The sequence below is a fragment of the Patella vulgata genome, chromosome 6 (genome assembly GCF_932274485.2).
Source record: "Patella vulgata chromosome 6, xgPatVulg1.2, whole genome shotgun sequence".
Taxonomy (NCBI): domain Eukaryota; kingdom Metazoa; phylum Mollusca; class Gastropoda; family Patellidae; genus Patella; species Patella vulgata.
The window spans coordinates 42503408-42520278 of NC_065884.2; the positions used below are offsets into that span (position 1 = coordinate 42503408).

The 16871-nt window shown below is 35.6% G+C and overlaps 1 protein-coding gene across 1 annotated transcript in view; it reads left to right on the plus strand.

Moving 5' to 3' along the window:
• LOC126823280 (cell cycle checkpoint control protein RAD9A) overlaps window positions 1–16871 on the plus strand; it is a 41318-nt gene that overhangs the window by 6971 nt on the left and 17476 nt on the right. The window contains exons 2-9 of the mRNA XM_050552019.2: window positions 6072–6142; window positions 6878–7027; window positions 7753–7867; window positions 9350–9449; window positions 14834–14940; window positions 15352–15458; window positions 15944–16008; window positions 16360–16512. Coding sequence (XP_050407976.1) covers window positions 6072–6142; window positions 6878–7027; window positions 7753–7867; window positions 9350–9449; window positions 14834–14940; window positions 15352–15458; window positions 15944–16008; window positions 16360–16512 — 868 coding nt within the window. The remainder of the gene's footprint in view (window positions 1–6071; window positions 6143–6877; window positions 7028–7752; window positions 7868–9349; window positions 9450–14833; window positions 14941–15351; window positions 15459–15943; window positions 16009–16359; window positions 16513–16871) is intronic.

Sequence of the window (16871 nt, forward strand, 5' to 3'; positions counted from 1 at the left end):
ATTTTTTGTGCAAATAGAAAGATTTGTTTTAAGTTTCATCAAAATTGGATAAAAATTGTGACCTCTAGAGGGCCCATAACCTTTGTATTACATACAAATGTACATATACACAATTTGTGTACAAAGAACAGCCGTTTTTGTTGGGCAGTTTCTTTTCGATTTTCCCGAAATTCCAATTTAACCTTCATTATGATGGAATGGTAATATATCTAAATGATTTTTAAAATCGAAAAAAAAATTGTGACCTCCAGAGAATTCACGAACTAAAAATGCGAACTCAACCATCATTAGTGTATAACTATGATATATTCACACGTTTTTTTTTAAATTTGTTTGTGAACACTCTACAGGTCACAATTCTTATCCGATTTTGACCAAACTTGAAATATAGGTAGGTTTATCTCCAAAAGATCTCGGCTGCTTTCGATATTGGCATGTATTGGATCGAAACTTCATGGATTATGGCCCCTGTATTTAGCTTGTGAGCCCTATAGAGGTCACAATTTTTATCCGATTTTGTTGAAACTTGAAATGTGAGTTTATAACCCAAAGATCTCGGTTCCTTTCCATATTCGCGCATATCGGACCGTAACTTCCTGAGTTATGGCTCCTGATTGTACGAAAAATCGTGTTTTTAGCTTGTGGACCCTATAGAGGTCATAATTTTTATCCGATTTTAAAAAAACTGTATTATTATATCACCGTTACACCCTAAGGACGGCTGAGTTCGAATTTCGTGAAAATCGGCCCAAAACTGACAGCCAAAATGGCCGCCCTTTGTTCTCAAATAGCGTAAAAATATGGTATATCAAGGTTGTGGACCCTATAGAGGTCACAATTTTTATCCGATTTTGTTGAAACTTGAAATGTAAGTTTATAACCCAAAGATCTCGGTTCCTTTCAATATTCGTGCATATTGGACCGTAACTTCCTGAATTATGGCCCCTGATTGTACGAATATGTCACCGCTGCACCATATTGTTGGATGAGTTTGAATTTCATGAAAAATCGAACCAAAACTAACAAACAAAATCCCCCCCCCCCCATGCAAATAGTGTAAACATCTGGTATATCAAGGTTGTGGACCCTCTATGAAACTTGAAATGCATGTTTATAACCCAAAGATCGTGGTTGCTTTCGATATTCGCGCATATCAGATCGTAACTTCCTGAATTATGTCCCTTGATTGTACAAAAAATCGTGTTTTTAGCTTGTGGTCCCTCAAGAGATCACAATTATTAACTGATTTGAAAAACGTTCGAATATGTCACCTTTACACCGTATTGTTGGATGAATTCAAATTTTTTGAAAATCGGACAAAAACTGCCAGACAAAATGGCTGCCCCTCTACGCAAATAGTGTGAAAATCTAGTATATCAAGGTTGTGGACCCTGTAGAGGTCACAGTTTTGATCCGATTTTCATGAAACTTGAAACGACGTTTATAACACAAAGATCTTGGCTGCTGTCAAATTTGCGCATATCGGATCGTAACTTCCCGTATTATGACCCCTCTAGAGGTCACAATTATTATCTGATTTCCAAAAATGTTCGAATATATCACCGTTACACCGTAATCTTAGTTGAGATCGAATTTCGTGAAAATCGGACAAAACTGCCAGACAAAATGGCCGCCCCTCTACGCAAATAGTGTAAACATCTGGTATATCAAGGTTGTGGGCCCTTGAATTTTATGAGTTACCGATAAGTTTTCAAAACAAAATATGTATCAGTTATTTACTCCAGTTTTTACCTTTCTTCTAGTGAAGATATATAGGGCTCAAATTTGTAGGGGGTTCCACAAGACTGCTTGCTTCCGATAATGTAAAATGTAATACTTTTAATTGTCCCTTGCCTTTCGAAGAATGATGAATAGTTTCATTACATCAATACCTTGACTAAGTTTGATAATGAGCATTTTCTGCTCAGGGTAAGCAGAACGATAAGCAATTTGATTGGCCGAGACTTTGTAACACAATAACTCTCCTTCTAATTAAGCTAGAACACTCAAACTTGGTGTAGGTGTTTATTAGGTCAATTCCTTGATGGAGTTCCAAGATGAGCATTTTCTGCTAAGGGGAAGCAGAGATAAGCAATTTGATTGGTTGATTCTTTGGGACACCATAACTTTAGTTCTAATTAAGTGAGAGTGATGAAATTTGGTTTATAGTTTTATTACATCAATACCATGACTAAGTTCCATAATGGGTATTTTCTGCTCAGGGTAGGCAGAGCAATAAGCAATTTGATTCTATCTGATAGAGAGTGATGAAACTTAGTGTATGGTTGATAATCAGTTTGATTGCTTGATACTTTTGAAAAAAATAAATGTGGTATTAATTAATATGTGTCATTTATTTATTTTCGGATTATTAGCATGCATTATACACAACGTTAAGCTGACAATATATAAATGTTATACATATGGTTGTTAAGGATATGGTCGTGGGGTCCCGAAATACCCCTTGTATCTGCACATGGGTTAAGGTGCTCATCTACCAGGTTCAGTTGGCTCGAAAATACGATAATTGACATGGAATGACCCAAAACACAGATTTTGATCAAATGGAAAAAATATCAAGATCCAGAAATCCAGAAAATATACAATTACACCAAATTTTTTTCGGTTATCATTGCCAAATAGCATGTAAACCCTACCACTCAGCTGTAGTCTGATTACACATTCGTAATCTACACAAAAAGTTTATCGAAGACTACCAAATTTGAGCCCTATAAATCTTCACTAGAAAGGTAAAAACAAGATATCTGAGTAAATTATTGATACACATTTGTTTTCAAAACCTCGGTAACTCATAAAATTCATATGCCTGTATCTCAGTCAATTTTCAAGCTACAGATCACAAAGCTACAAGCACAGTTTCTTGTTTTTACATATGTATGTATGATAACATATATTTTTATACACCAACATTTTCATATGGATGTATTATGCCATCGCCCCTGTCTGTCCACAATTTGTTTGTGGACACTCTATAGGTTCCTTTCATTATTGGCATGTATCGGATTGTAACTTCATGGATTGTGGCCCACGATTGTACGTAAAATCACGTTTTTAGCTTGTGTACACTCTAGAGGTCACAATTTTCATCTGATTTTGTTGAAACTTGAAATGTAAGTTTATAACCCAAAGATCTTAATTCCTTTCGATATTCCCGCATATCGGATCATAACTTCCTGAATTATGGCCCCTGATTGTGGTCCCTCTGGAGGTCACAATTTTTATCCAATTTAAAAAAAAAATGTTTAAATATATCATGGTTACATACTAAGTAAAGGTGGTTGAGTTCGAATTTCATGGAAATCTGTTGGACAAAAAGGCCGCCCCTCATACGCAAATACATGTAGTGTAAATATATGGTATATCAAGGTTGTGGGCCCTCTAGAGGCCACAACTTTGATCCGAATTTTGATGAAACTTTAAATTTATGTATGTTATATATTAAAGATCTTAGTTCCTTTTGATAATCGTGCATATCAGAACACAACTTCCTGGATTATGGCCCCTGATTATACGAAAAATGCATTTTTAGCTTGTGGACCCGCTAGAAGTCAAATTGTGTATATTTAAATATATCAATGAAGGTTGAGTTTGAATTCCGTAAAAATCTGACCCAAACTGCTGGACAGAATGGCCGCTCCTTGTACGCAAATAGAGTAAAAGTATCTAATACCAAAGATTTTTTTTTTTTTTATATTTGCGCATATTATTGGACTCGGGCCGAAACTGCCTTACAAAATGGCTACTCCTTCTACGCAAATAGTGTAAAAGTATGCAATACCAAGGTTGTGGATGCTTTAGAAGTTACAATTTTTATCTGATTTTGATGAAACTTTATTTTTAGTTTGTTCTCTATCCATCTCTTGCAAAATGCGGTTGTATCTTGTAGATTAGTATGGAAGGATAATGTTACCAAATTATTTCAATGTTCACGGTGCAAACTGTATGTCAGTTGTACAATTTGCAATTGCTCCACAATACTAATATCACAGTGTTAAAATACAGTATAATATTTATTTTGCACATCACACTTCTGCATTTTGCATTATAGACAAATGCATAATAGAACAAAGCTCATGTACATACAGAAAAAAGTCCGGACTAGGATGGAAATTAATAATTTTCGCAATCCGTGTACTAGATCAAGGTCAGTAGAAGGGGACCAGTACTCATATTTACAGGCCTTGGAAAACCATCAATGAAATGAAATAAAATGAGGTTTAACGTCCTACTGTTCTGCTCCGACTGGGCTAATGAAAAGGGCATACGCCATGCAGTGTTCTATGAGGGAAAATTTGCCTGGACAGCGGCACTATATATAGCCTACTCTTGTATCGAATTCCAACTGGCAAGGGATTTTTTACATGCACGCTAATCGCCTAATGTGTACACGGGACCCATTTTTTTTGTACCATCCGAACGATTAGATAGTTGTCCTTATCAGGCCCTCCATCCTGCATCATTGACAAGGGGAAAGAAAAAATATCTAAGTCTGGTGGTACGAAACTCTATTAAATGACGGGGATGGGGGTATTTAAAGTAAACATACATGTACCTGTCGTAATACGAATTCCAGATATCTTTTACATATCACTAAATTGCACGTTCATTTCTATTTTCAAATATTTAAATAAATTTCTAGTACATACTTTGAAAAAATGAGATGAAATGGGGTTTAACGTCCTACTGTTCTTTTCCTATTGGGCTTATGGAGAAGGGCACGCGCTATACAGTGTGCTTTGAGGGAAATTTTGCCCGGGCAGCGGCACTATGACCTACTCTTATGTCGAATTCCAACTGGCAGGGGATCTTTTACCAATGTGTACACGAGACCTCCGTTTATTCATACCATCCGAAGGACTAGACCGCTGTCCTTGCCAGGCCCTCCTTCCTGCACCACTGACAAGGTAAAACCATGTTGGAAAATTCCATTAAATTTCCCAACCAATGCAGGGATCGAACATGCGACCTCCAGGCTAGCGAGCCAGTGTCTTACCCAGCTAGCCTACTTTGAAAAAAAAGATTCAAGTTAAAGTGAAGGGTGTGTGTGTTCTTTTTTTGGGGGGGGGGGGGGGGTGTCGGGGTATGAAGTAAAAATATGGGGTTTATTGAAGGCCCGGATTAGCCATACTGAGCTCATTATTTCACAGAAATCATGGTTAACCAGCGAATTTCTTGTTGCATGCTAGCTTGATTCACCCTTATATTGAATGGTAAGCCAACGTATTGTATGGTGACTTATTGTATGCCAGCTCCTTCTACTGACTTTGGCCTTGAAAATATATTGGCAATGTTATCCTTCCATATAGATTTGGCCATTTAATGATTTAATGTAAAAATGAAAAGGCGAGGCTAAGTCTCGAACAACCAGTACAGTGGTTATGATAATAAGCAATCAATGCACACATCTTGTCAAAACTACAAACATTGTTAACTTCGCTCAGAATAAAGTAATTTGAATGAAATTTTCAATATATTCATTTTGCATTATCTATTTTTGAAGTATTATAGCAAGAATGGCCACCTCCTAATCTAAATCTTACATATGCTTCTTTGAGAATGAATCAGCTTCATAGTACCTACTTGGGACATTATACATGTACATATTTTGATAAAGACTAGAGATCAGAGTGATAGTCGAAAGTCGAAACCAGGGCTTCCACTTCAATTATGGGGGTTGGATGGCCGAATGGTTAGCACGCGCGAGCTTTATCACAATTCCCGGTTGTACGTGACAAGGAGTAGGGTCGCCTGTTCAACCTCGTGGGTTTTCTCCGGGTCCTCCGGTTTCCTCCCACCGCTAAAGACCCGTACGTGCAAGCGAATTATTGAAATAAAATTAAAAACCATATGTTAGTCCCGAAATGACCTAGTTTGTGTCGAGTGGACATTAAACCCCTTTTCTCTATCTCTCTCTCCACTTCATTTACACCACTCTGTAATTAAAAGTATTTGTATTTCATAGAATATTGTCCTGTGTATTTCCAGTTAAATTACTAAATGAAATTGAAACAATTCATAACACATGAATGTGCAATTTTTCTTCTTTATAGTCTTTGGAAGGGCAGTTCATTCACTGTCTAAAATTGGAGATGAATTATATGTGGAGCCTATGGAGCAAGGTGTAAGTTAATGGAATTTTTTTATTTAAAAAAATGGACATGAAGTACTCATTTTGTAGATTTGTGACTACATGTGTACATGTACATAGCAACAAGAACTAGCTAAAAACGTTGAGATATACTGATGTGCTTGTGGGAAACTCAATTACTTTATTAATGCATGTAACATCTTAAAAATAAGATAATTTTATACTATTAAATTTTATACTATTATGACTAATTAAACCTACAGAGGACAATGTAGTGGCACAACTATTGCCTAACTCCAAATATTCATGTTTAAATTAATGAAGCATTGTTTTTATCTGGCATACATCTCCCATTTAAAAATGGCGTTCCTAGTAACGGCTTAACGCCTCAAATTTAAATGTGATGATTTATACCCGTTTCTTGTTGGATTATGTGCTTAATTGTAGTTGAATGTGGCAGAAATATTATAAATTACAATAATCAATCGTTGTTTTGATGAAAAATATTGTCAATTTTGCAAATTGAAGTCTGATGTTATTTGCGTTGGATTTTGCTACGTGGAACTATATAGCACCATCTCTTATCTCGAAACACAGAGGGTTGAGAGAGGAGGTTTGTTATCTAACATGTACATAGTCTAAACAATTCCCTGTTTGCATTGTTTTTAAAGTTTATTTGACTACTGCATTGATTTCACCTAGGAAATTAAAGCTAAACAATATCAGAATTTGTATATGTAATGTATGTACTTATATGTTTTGTTTCAGTTTGCGCTACGAACCGTTAATTCCACCCGATCTGCCTATGCCTACATGTTGTTTTCACCCTCATTTTTTACACACTATGATGATGGCTCTGCATTGCTAAAGTCAAATGATAGTGAAGATGAAGGGCTACGATGTAAAGTTAATATGAAGGTAAGCACTTGCACAACAAACCTCTAAGAGGCTGGGCTTACACATGATGTATAAAAGTAATATCATCAATTACATCCTAGTAAATCTAAATATAGTGACAATGTGTTGTATTACAGTACAGTTACGAGTTAAGTGTTACATTGTACGCTTCTGAATGTTAAACCCCATTTCATTTCATTTCATTTGAACGTGCTTATGAAAGTCTCTGTGCATTATTTGCGGGAGGGAAGCCTTGGTGTCTTAGTGAGTAAAATGCTGCCTCATTATTCTGGAGATTCTGGGTTTTATCCTGATGTTGGCTGAGATTTTCCAACATGGTTTCTCCTGGGTACAGGATGAAGAACCTGGCAAGGAACAGCGGCTAGTCAATCGGATGGAACATAAAAAATGAGTTCTCATGTGCACTTAAAAGAACCCTTGACAGTTGGAATTTAATTGCTGTTCCGGCAAAATTTCCGTCATAGTATGCTTGCCCTCATTAGCCAGGTTAGAGCAGAAAAGTAGTACGTAAATCCCAAATGTTTCATTCATTCATTTCATTGCATAGACAGCGCTGGGTTGTGCTGACCAGATCCTTGTCTTTAGTGGATGCCGAATACTAACAAATTTAAGTGAACATCATATCTTTGTAGAAACAGAATTGAACTATATTTGAAAATAAAACAATTATTACCGTAAGTTTATATATTTAGAGTATTTAAATGGTGTTTTTCTTTTAATTACAGTCCATGTTGACAGTATTTAAATCACTATCCTCCATAGAGAGAAGTGTAGAAAGATGTAAGATAACTCTCAATACACCAGAAGCTAGATTAGTCTTCCAGTTATATTGTAGACACGGTAAATGGCCTTCATTTTAAACCTTAAGAGGAACTGATACTGTCCTCATAAAATAAAATATTGATGTACTAAATAACAGAAAACAAAAGCCATCTTTAAAATAAACTAAATCAAAAAACAAAATTAGTCCTATATGTAGTGTATGTAATGTATTCGTCTTCAAATATTTTCAATATCTATTTGGAATTAATAGATAAACAGAAAGTACAGTATAAGTTTCTATACTATATGTAGCCTAATATTATTTTGCTTCTACAGTGGACTCTGTCAATTCCGACATCGTACGGGAACGATACAATATGCTGGATTAGACAGCATGTCGGAATACACAATTGCCTCAATTATACCGGAAGTATTATTGCACCTTCGAATAACGAAAATTTTATTATAATGCACCCTTGAATACCCATTGTTTAAATTTGTAAAAATTTCCTTTTGTTGTGTTTGAAGAAGTACCAAGGATTCGATTAGTTTTGCAAGCGGTATATCATCATCTTCGTCATCAGGAGATACACCAACCCAAATAGATAATGCTTGTCATCCAAGCCTTAGTATTGGCCGACAAATTGACTGGCAGGTTGTGTTTGTCCACGCCCTTAAACCCTTCTGTTTGAATTCATCTTTTCCCCTTAAAATGTTGGATACTGTAGTATGGCCAATTTAATACTTAACGGCTAATTCCTTCTATGTAGGTCGTGGAACTTTCTCAATGCTGCTTGACATCCAATGTCAAATCCATACGGGCACGCTTTGCAGGACAATCGCACATTATGAACACAATATTATAATGTCATCTCGGCAATTTATACATGTATAATGTCACTGTTCAAATTAAATACCAAGAGATAAAATATCAAGGTAATCAACAAAGACTGACACATGGTTTATGCTGACAGATAATTGATTAGTGAATGCTTGTTGGTTAACACCCACTGATTAAAGGCCGGATTATACACTGTTAATTCAATGCAAATCGTGTGACGGGATCGCTGATTGATTTCGTAATTCGGAATATTCAAAATCGGGATTACTCAAAACTAATTTGGTTGAAGTAATAAGGAAATAAATCGGGACATGAAAATAATGAAGGATTTCACAGAATGCCGTTGTATTCAGATGTTGGAAGTAACAGAGTCCACTGTAGTTATATATTGTGTTCATAATTCTTTGATCAACCATTATCGTTTACACATCAAACTCATCTCATATTTTATCATAATATGTTTGACACAATATAGCCCAGTTGAAGCTGACCACCATAAAACTCAATTTCATTTCATAACATTTCCACATATAATATTTTTGAACCAGGGGCGACAGACACACTTAAAAAAAAGCATATGATCGACATGGAACTTGTTAGGCTTGTTCCTTGGACAATTACACATCGATTGATGGACTTCGATTTTAGATATGTCACAATGATGTCATTCTCAGTTCCTGGTCCATAGTATGTTTGTACTGTGGTTTGTTTTATATTAGGTATTGTCAAGACTCACAACTTGGCCTTCATTGAATGTGAAACATTACAAGCGGTATTTTCTAAAGATTTAACTCCAAATAAATTAACTGCCCATCCCAAGTAAGTTTCAATTATTTCTATTTACCATTATCAACCTTTTTATACGCCCACATTTTCATGTGGATGCATATTGTCGTAGCCCCTGTCCGTCCGTCCACAATTGTTTGTGGAAACTCTACAGGTCACAATTTTTATCTGATTTCAACGATACTTGAAATATAGGTTTATCTCCCTAAGATCTCGGTTCCTTTCGATATTGGCATGTATCAGACTGTAACTTCATGTATTATGGCCCCTGATTGTAAGAAAAATCGTGTTTTTAGCTTGTGGACCCTCTAGAGGTCACAATTATGATCTGATTTTGTGGAAATTTGAAATGTAAGTTTATAACCCAAAGATCTTGGTTTCTGTCGATATTCGTGCAAATCGGACCATAACTTCCTGAATTATGGCCCCTGATTGTACGAAAAATCACATTTTTAAGCTTGTGGAGTGTGGACTCTATTTAGGTCACAATTTTATTCCGATTTAAAAAAACATTTGAATGTATCATCGCTACACCATAATGACGGTTGAGTTCGAATTTCGTGAAAATTGGACTAAAACTGACGGACAAAAAATATGATATATCAAGGTTGTGGACTCTCTAAAGGTCACAATTTTCTTCTGATTTTGATGAAACTTGAAATGTAAGTTTATAACCCAAAGATCTTGGTTCCTTTCGATATTCGCGCATATCGGATAGTAACTTCCTGAATTATGGCCTCTGATTGTACGAAAAATGGCATTCTTAGCTTGAGGTCCCCCTAGATGTCACAATTATTATCCGATTAAAAAAACCGATCAAATATATCTCTGATGCAAAGTAATATTTGTTGAGTTCGAATTTTGTGAAAATCGGGCAAAAACTGCCGGACAAAATGGCCGCCCCTCGTACGCAAATAGTGAAAAGCATCTGGTATATCAAGCTTGTGGACCGTCTAGAGGTCACAATTTTTATCCGATTTTGATGAGAATTGAAATACATGTTTATAACCCAAAGATCTTGGTTCCTTTCGATATTCGCATGTATTGGATCGTAACTTACTGAATTATGGCCCTGGAATGTACAAAAAATCACGTTTTTAGCTTGCGGTCCATGTAGAGGTGGGGGGTTGGGTGGCCGAATGGTTAGCACGTGCGTGCTGTATCATAAAGCCTGTCATTGAGTCAACTGGCGTGGTTTCGAATCCCCGGTTGTACGTGACAAGGAGTAGGGTCGCCTGTCCAACCTCATGGGTTTTCTCCGGGTCCTCCGGTTTCCTCCCACTGCTAAAGACCCCTATGCGCAAGCGAATTATTTAAATAAAATTAAACCATATGTTAGTCCCGAAATGACCCAGTTTGTGTCGAGTGGACGTTAAACCCCATTTCTCTCTCTCTCTCCATGTAGAGGTCACAATTTTTATCCGATTTAAAAAAAACATGTGAATCTATCACCATTACACACTAAGATCTTAGTTCCTATTAATAATTGCGTATCCGAACGTAACTTCCTGGATTATGGTTCCTGATTGTTCGAAAAATCGCATTTTTAGCTTGCAGATTCTCTAGAGGTCACAATCTTTTTTTTCCGATTTTAAAAACCGTTTAAATATTTTACCATTCCACCATATTGAAGGTTGAATTCAAATTTCGGGAAAATCGAAATGAAACTGCCCGACAAAATGGTTGCTCTTTGTACTTTGTACGCAAATTGTGTAAAAGTATGCAATACGAAGTACGAAGGTTGTGGACCCTCTAGAGGTCACAATTGTTATCCGATTCTGATGAAACTCAAAACATATCTTTATATCCCAAAGATCTCAGTCCGTTTTGATATTTGCGCAGTTCAGACCATAACTTTCTGGATTATGGCCTCTGATTGTACAAAAAATCCTGTTTGTTTTTAGCTTTTTCTCTATCCATCTCTTGCAAAATGTGGGCGTATCCTGCCTGGCAGCCGCAGGTTTGTGAATGTCTGACCCTCAGGGGCTGAGCCACACCCATTTTTATTCGCCTACATTGAAATGTGGTCGTATATTGTCGTCGCCCCCGTTCTTCTTCTAATTAAGTGAGAGTGATGAAACTTGGTGTATATTTTCATTACATCAATACCTTGACTAAGTTCGATGATGAGAATTTTCTGCTTAGGGTAAGGAGCAATAAGCATTTTGATTGGTCAAGACTTTGGAAAATAACAACTCTGCTTCTAATTGAGGTAGTATGTTTAAACTTGATGTAGATGTTCGTCTTGACTGAGTTCAATGATTAACATATCGAGCTAAAGCTAAGCAGAGATAAGCAATTTCCTTGGTCAATGCTTTGGGACAAGATAACTTTGATTCTATCTGATAAAGAGTGATGAAACTTAGTGTATAGTTGATAATCAGTTTGATTGCTTGATACTTTTGAAAAAAATAGATGTGCGATTAAATTATATGAGTCATCTATTTATTTGAGCATTTCGGAGGGGGACATCAGCCTCACTGTTGGCTTGGTTTTTTTTCAATTTGATTGTATCTCAGAAACTACATGTCGGATTGATACAATGTCTTCGGATGTATTGAGAAAGTGGGTGTGAATTAGAGATTAAAACTACATGTTGGATCGATACAATGTCTTCGGGTTTGTATTGAGAAAGTGGGTGTGACTTAGAGATTAAAGTTATTTCGGGCATTCTGTGGCAATGCGAAATGTCCGAAATATATATATATAGCCAGGTGTGCCGCTATTTTTTCATGTGTTCCAAGGGGTGCCATGGGCAAGAAATGGTTGAGAACACTGCTGTAGAGGTTTTTCAGACAAAAAAATCAACAAAAAAATAGTGGGTGTGGTACCACACCTCTGGGGGTTGGGACATGCACCAAAAATACATAGTTGCTATCCTTACGGTATAAGGAATGTCAAGTTTCAAGATGATCCATTCAGAATTCCAGCTTGTAGACACAAAAATTGGGCGTGGCTCTGCCCCTGGGGGTTGGATATGGAACAATATAAATAGGTACCACCCTATGATGGACCATACTGAATTGGATCCAAATATGTTAATAATTGCACCAAAATCAATAGTTGCCGTCCTTAGAGTATAAGGAATAAGTATAGCAAGTTCAAAGATAATCCATTTAGAATTGTGGCCTTCAGATGCTAAACACAAAAATTGGACGTGAGGAATAATATACTAAGTTCCACGACAATCCATTAAAAATTGTGGCCTGTAGGCAACACACTAACACACAAAGAAAAGATAGGTTGCCAGGAAACGAAACATACGCCCACAGCAGCTAAGTTGTCCGAGCAGTGAACAAGAGTCGTTGCATATTTTTTCTATTGTCGGTAATGAAACATTTATAATCAATTAAAATCTGATGAAGAGTGATTATAAGTAATTATCTGAAAATCATTAGAAATTTTTTGGCTTTTAGTTCTGCCCCATGCTAACGTTTAGTATACGAAACATTTAATATCGTGGATTTAGTCAAGTTATCAAAATTCATTGAAAATCAATATACTTGTTCATCTCAAGACCTTAAACTCTGTTTATCAATCTAAAGTCAATCGGATGATAACTTTGGTCTCTAGAGCATCTACAAAGTTTTTTCAAAGAGATCAAGGGTCATAACTCTGGTAGTAGTTATCGGAAATCATTGAAAATCACTGGGCTTCTTCGTCTCACGACCTTAAACACTGTGTATAAATTTAAAGTCAATCGGATATTAACTTTAGCCTCTAGAGCGTCCACAAGATATTTCAAAGTGATCAAGGGCCATAACTTTGGCAGTAATTATCGGATGTTGTTGAAAATCAATAGGCTTCTTTGTCTGATGACCTTAAACACTGTGTTTTAATTTTAAGTTAATCAGATATTAACTTCTTCTAGCCTCTAGAGCATCCACAAGATTTTTCAAAGTGATCAAGGGCCGTAACTCTGGCAGTAATTATCGGGAATCACTGAAAATCAATAGGCTTCTTCGTCTCATGATCTTACACACTGTGTATAAATTTAAAGTCAATCGGATATTAACTTTGGCCTCTAGAGCGTCCACAAGATTTTTCTAAGTGATCAAGGGCCATAACTCTGGCAGTAATTATCGAAATCGCTGAAAATCAATAGGCTTCTTCATCTCATGACCTTAAACACTGTATAAATTTAAAGTCAATCATATATTAACTTTGACCTCTAGAGCGTCCACAAGATTTTTTGAAGTGATCAAGGGCCATAACTCTGGCAGTAATTATCGAAAATAGCTGAAAATGAATAGACTTCTTCGTTTTATGACCTTAAACACTGTGTATAAATTTAAAGTCAATCGGATATTAACTTGAATTTTGCAAAATAAAAACATGGCAAGTCATAGATGAAATACAAACGTAGACACAGACACATAGAATGACTGAAACTAAATAAAGAAAAACACAGCTATGAACTTTCCAGTAGACACCAGTGAATACTCAATTGGGATCACATGGTTTTTCTCATTTTCTTGCAGCACATCTAGGAAAATCTTGTGGCACACCTGTGTGCGACGGCATACTGGTCCAGTGGTTGAGAATCACTGTTCCACAGGTGTCCATTGTTAACAGATTTTGTTCAAATTCAGCATTTAATCATTTCAATGACAGGGTTGTATCTATTTATATTATATTGTACCATATCCAACCACCAGGTGCAGAGCCACGTCCAATTTTTGTGTTTATCGTCTACAGGCTGCAATTCTGAATGAATCATCTTAGAACTTTACATATTTATTCCTTATACCGTAAAAAAAGAAACTATTTATTTTGGTGTTTGCCACGAACCCCTGGGGCGGTGTCACACCCACTTTTTTGTTAATATTTTGTCTGTAAATTTGGCAAAACATACCCAACGCCTAGCCTTCTTTGCCTCTTGTCATATTACAGTCATGGCAGCCATTTCATATAATTTCATGCTCTTCATTTTAAAAAGTACCATATCAATCAAGGAAGGAATGTGATGTTTGGCATGATTGTAGGCTGGACATTTACCAACACAAGCAAATCAACATCTCACAGAATCCATAAGAATTTCACCATAGAGCGATTTATAGGCACAAGGGGTAACAATGAAAAGTCAGTAGTGTCAATCTCTAGCAGCCACATACATCGCACAATGCTGCTTCCAATGGCTCTGTCGAATTCAATTCTTTGTGCTTCAGAGAATTTATCTGTGGTGGGTTTAAGCGACTGTGAAAACATTATTCTTGCATGTTATTGTTGTTGTGATTTGATATTGTCCATTTAGAATTGCAAGATTAAAGTGTATCTCTCAAACAAGATTTACAATCATTCATTTATAAAATGGTCCAATTGCATCTCCTTACATAAATAGCATTGAAAAAAAACAAACAAAAAAACTTCTTTTTAGCATCTTATTAGAAAATTAGAATTTGATATTAACATTTTAGGTTGCTATGTGATGCAGTTATTAATTTCCAGAATAATCAAGAGGAGGTCACTCTAATTGCTAAACCTAATAAAATCTCATTGAAAAATTATGTTGATGACGAACCAGGTAGTTGATGATTTTTACATATCTAGTATTTTATCATGTCTTTGGGTTTACATGCATAGTTTACAAACTATCTCTATTAAAATATTCAAATCAAATATAAGTATCATGCTGAGATTGAAAATAAGCACCTCATATAGTTCATTCCTGAATGTCAAATACTTTTACTTAGGCAAGAGCACCTAATCTGACTCTTTTTGTAAGATTTAGTTGGACCTTACTTATTAGCCTGACTCGGTACAATGCAGTGGTCAGTATTAGAATGCACCACATAGTGAATTTTGTCAGATAATCTAGCTGGATTGTTCAAAATAATAAATACCATATTAGCATCTTTCACCACAATCAAAACAATCTTGTAAGTTTTGTAACACAAAAGAAATCTTATTTAAAAAAAAAAATTTGATTCTTTAGATCCAAAGAAAGTAGTTTTGACAGAGATGCACCTAGATCCAAGTGAATTTGATAATTGTCAGTTAGGTGTTGATACAGAGATTACATTTTGTCTTAAAGAATTAAGAGTAAGTATTTGTACTCATTGAACTAATCTTTTAAATGAAGCTAAAGAGATTTTAACTTGGATTCAGAAGTGTAACCTTCTTTGGTAGAAGGAAATCTATTGGCAAATATTCACACGGAAAATCACCATTTTAATTGATTAAATATGGTAGTGGCTTTTAAAGATTTATAGAGAATTTAGTTAACTAATTCTGGTTTGTGTTTGATCCCTAGATTCAGGGTCAAAACTTAATTGTCGCTTATAAATTGCTGTTACACATTATAGCGAAATTAGATATCAATAAAATAATGCAATTTAAAATAAATGTAGCACAAACAAAAATATAAGCTGTATGAACATAACATGTTCTGGACAGGAGTATAATATGGCTGACAGTAATAGGTTAAATAATTGTTTGGTTTTTTTCAACTTTCATTACATACTTAATTATTTGATTTATTGTGTAGCTTTCTGAAAGTTTTTACTTCTTTTCTTTATGTTTTTCAGGCAATATTAGGGTTTGCAGAAGTTATAAGTTTACCAATTAATATGCATTTTGAAAGAGCTGGAAGGTAGGGCTGTTATATTATTAGGGGAATGTTGAAATAGTAACCTACATGGACAATTTGTGCAGTATATTTAGCTCTTGTTTGTGTTATTTTAAAATGTTACTATTGTTTCCATTCAGATAGATACTACACAGTATGACTGGTATTCCTTTTCACCTATTATTAAACAGAATTCAGTTAACAAATTAGGACATCTATACTTATATTTAAGGGGGAAAACCAGACTATTTTGAAAAGTAGCCACCCTTTTTGTGTTAACATTATATTTGATGTGAAAGTGAAGGCAATATTTAATGTAAAAGTAAAAGATTTATTTTGACTTTTTAAGGTTAATAAATATTTTATTTATTTCAGACCTATAGTGATGTCTATAGATAGTGATAAAACATTTGAAGCCAATTTTGTTTTAGCTACACTAGCAGATTGTGACAGTCAAACAGCTCATACACATTCAGTCTCACAAAATACACCCAAACATAGAATGAAATCACAGTCTAAACAAAAAAGGTCAGTATAGACATATAGAGAAGATCAGATCATTAATTCATATTTACATACAAGGGGGAACTATATTGAAATTCAGAGGCACCCAAGGATGTTTCGGAAAGTTACTGCCCCTGTTGACGAAATCTTGGGGAATCTTGATTCACAATCCAGAACGTCCCGATTGACAGAATGGCAATCGAGTAACGCAGAATTCAGTTCTGTCACAGTTCTGTCAGTCCTGACCACGGAGGTGGTGTGAGTAGAATTGTGACGTAATTAGACACAATGAATATGTTTCGGCTGCATGGTTGGTTGAGATGTTTACTTATTCAGTCAACGCTTGCATTGTAGCCTGAAATCCTCCTTTTCACTTGATTATC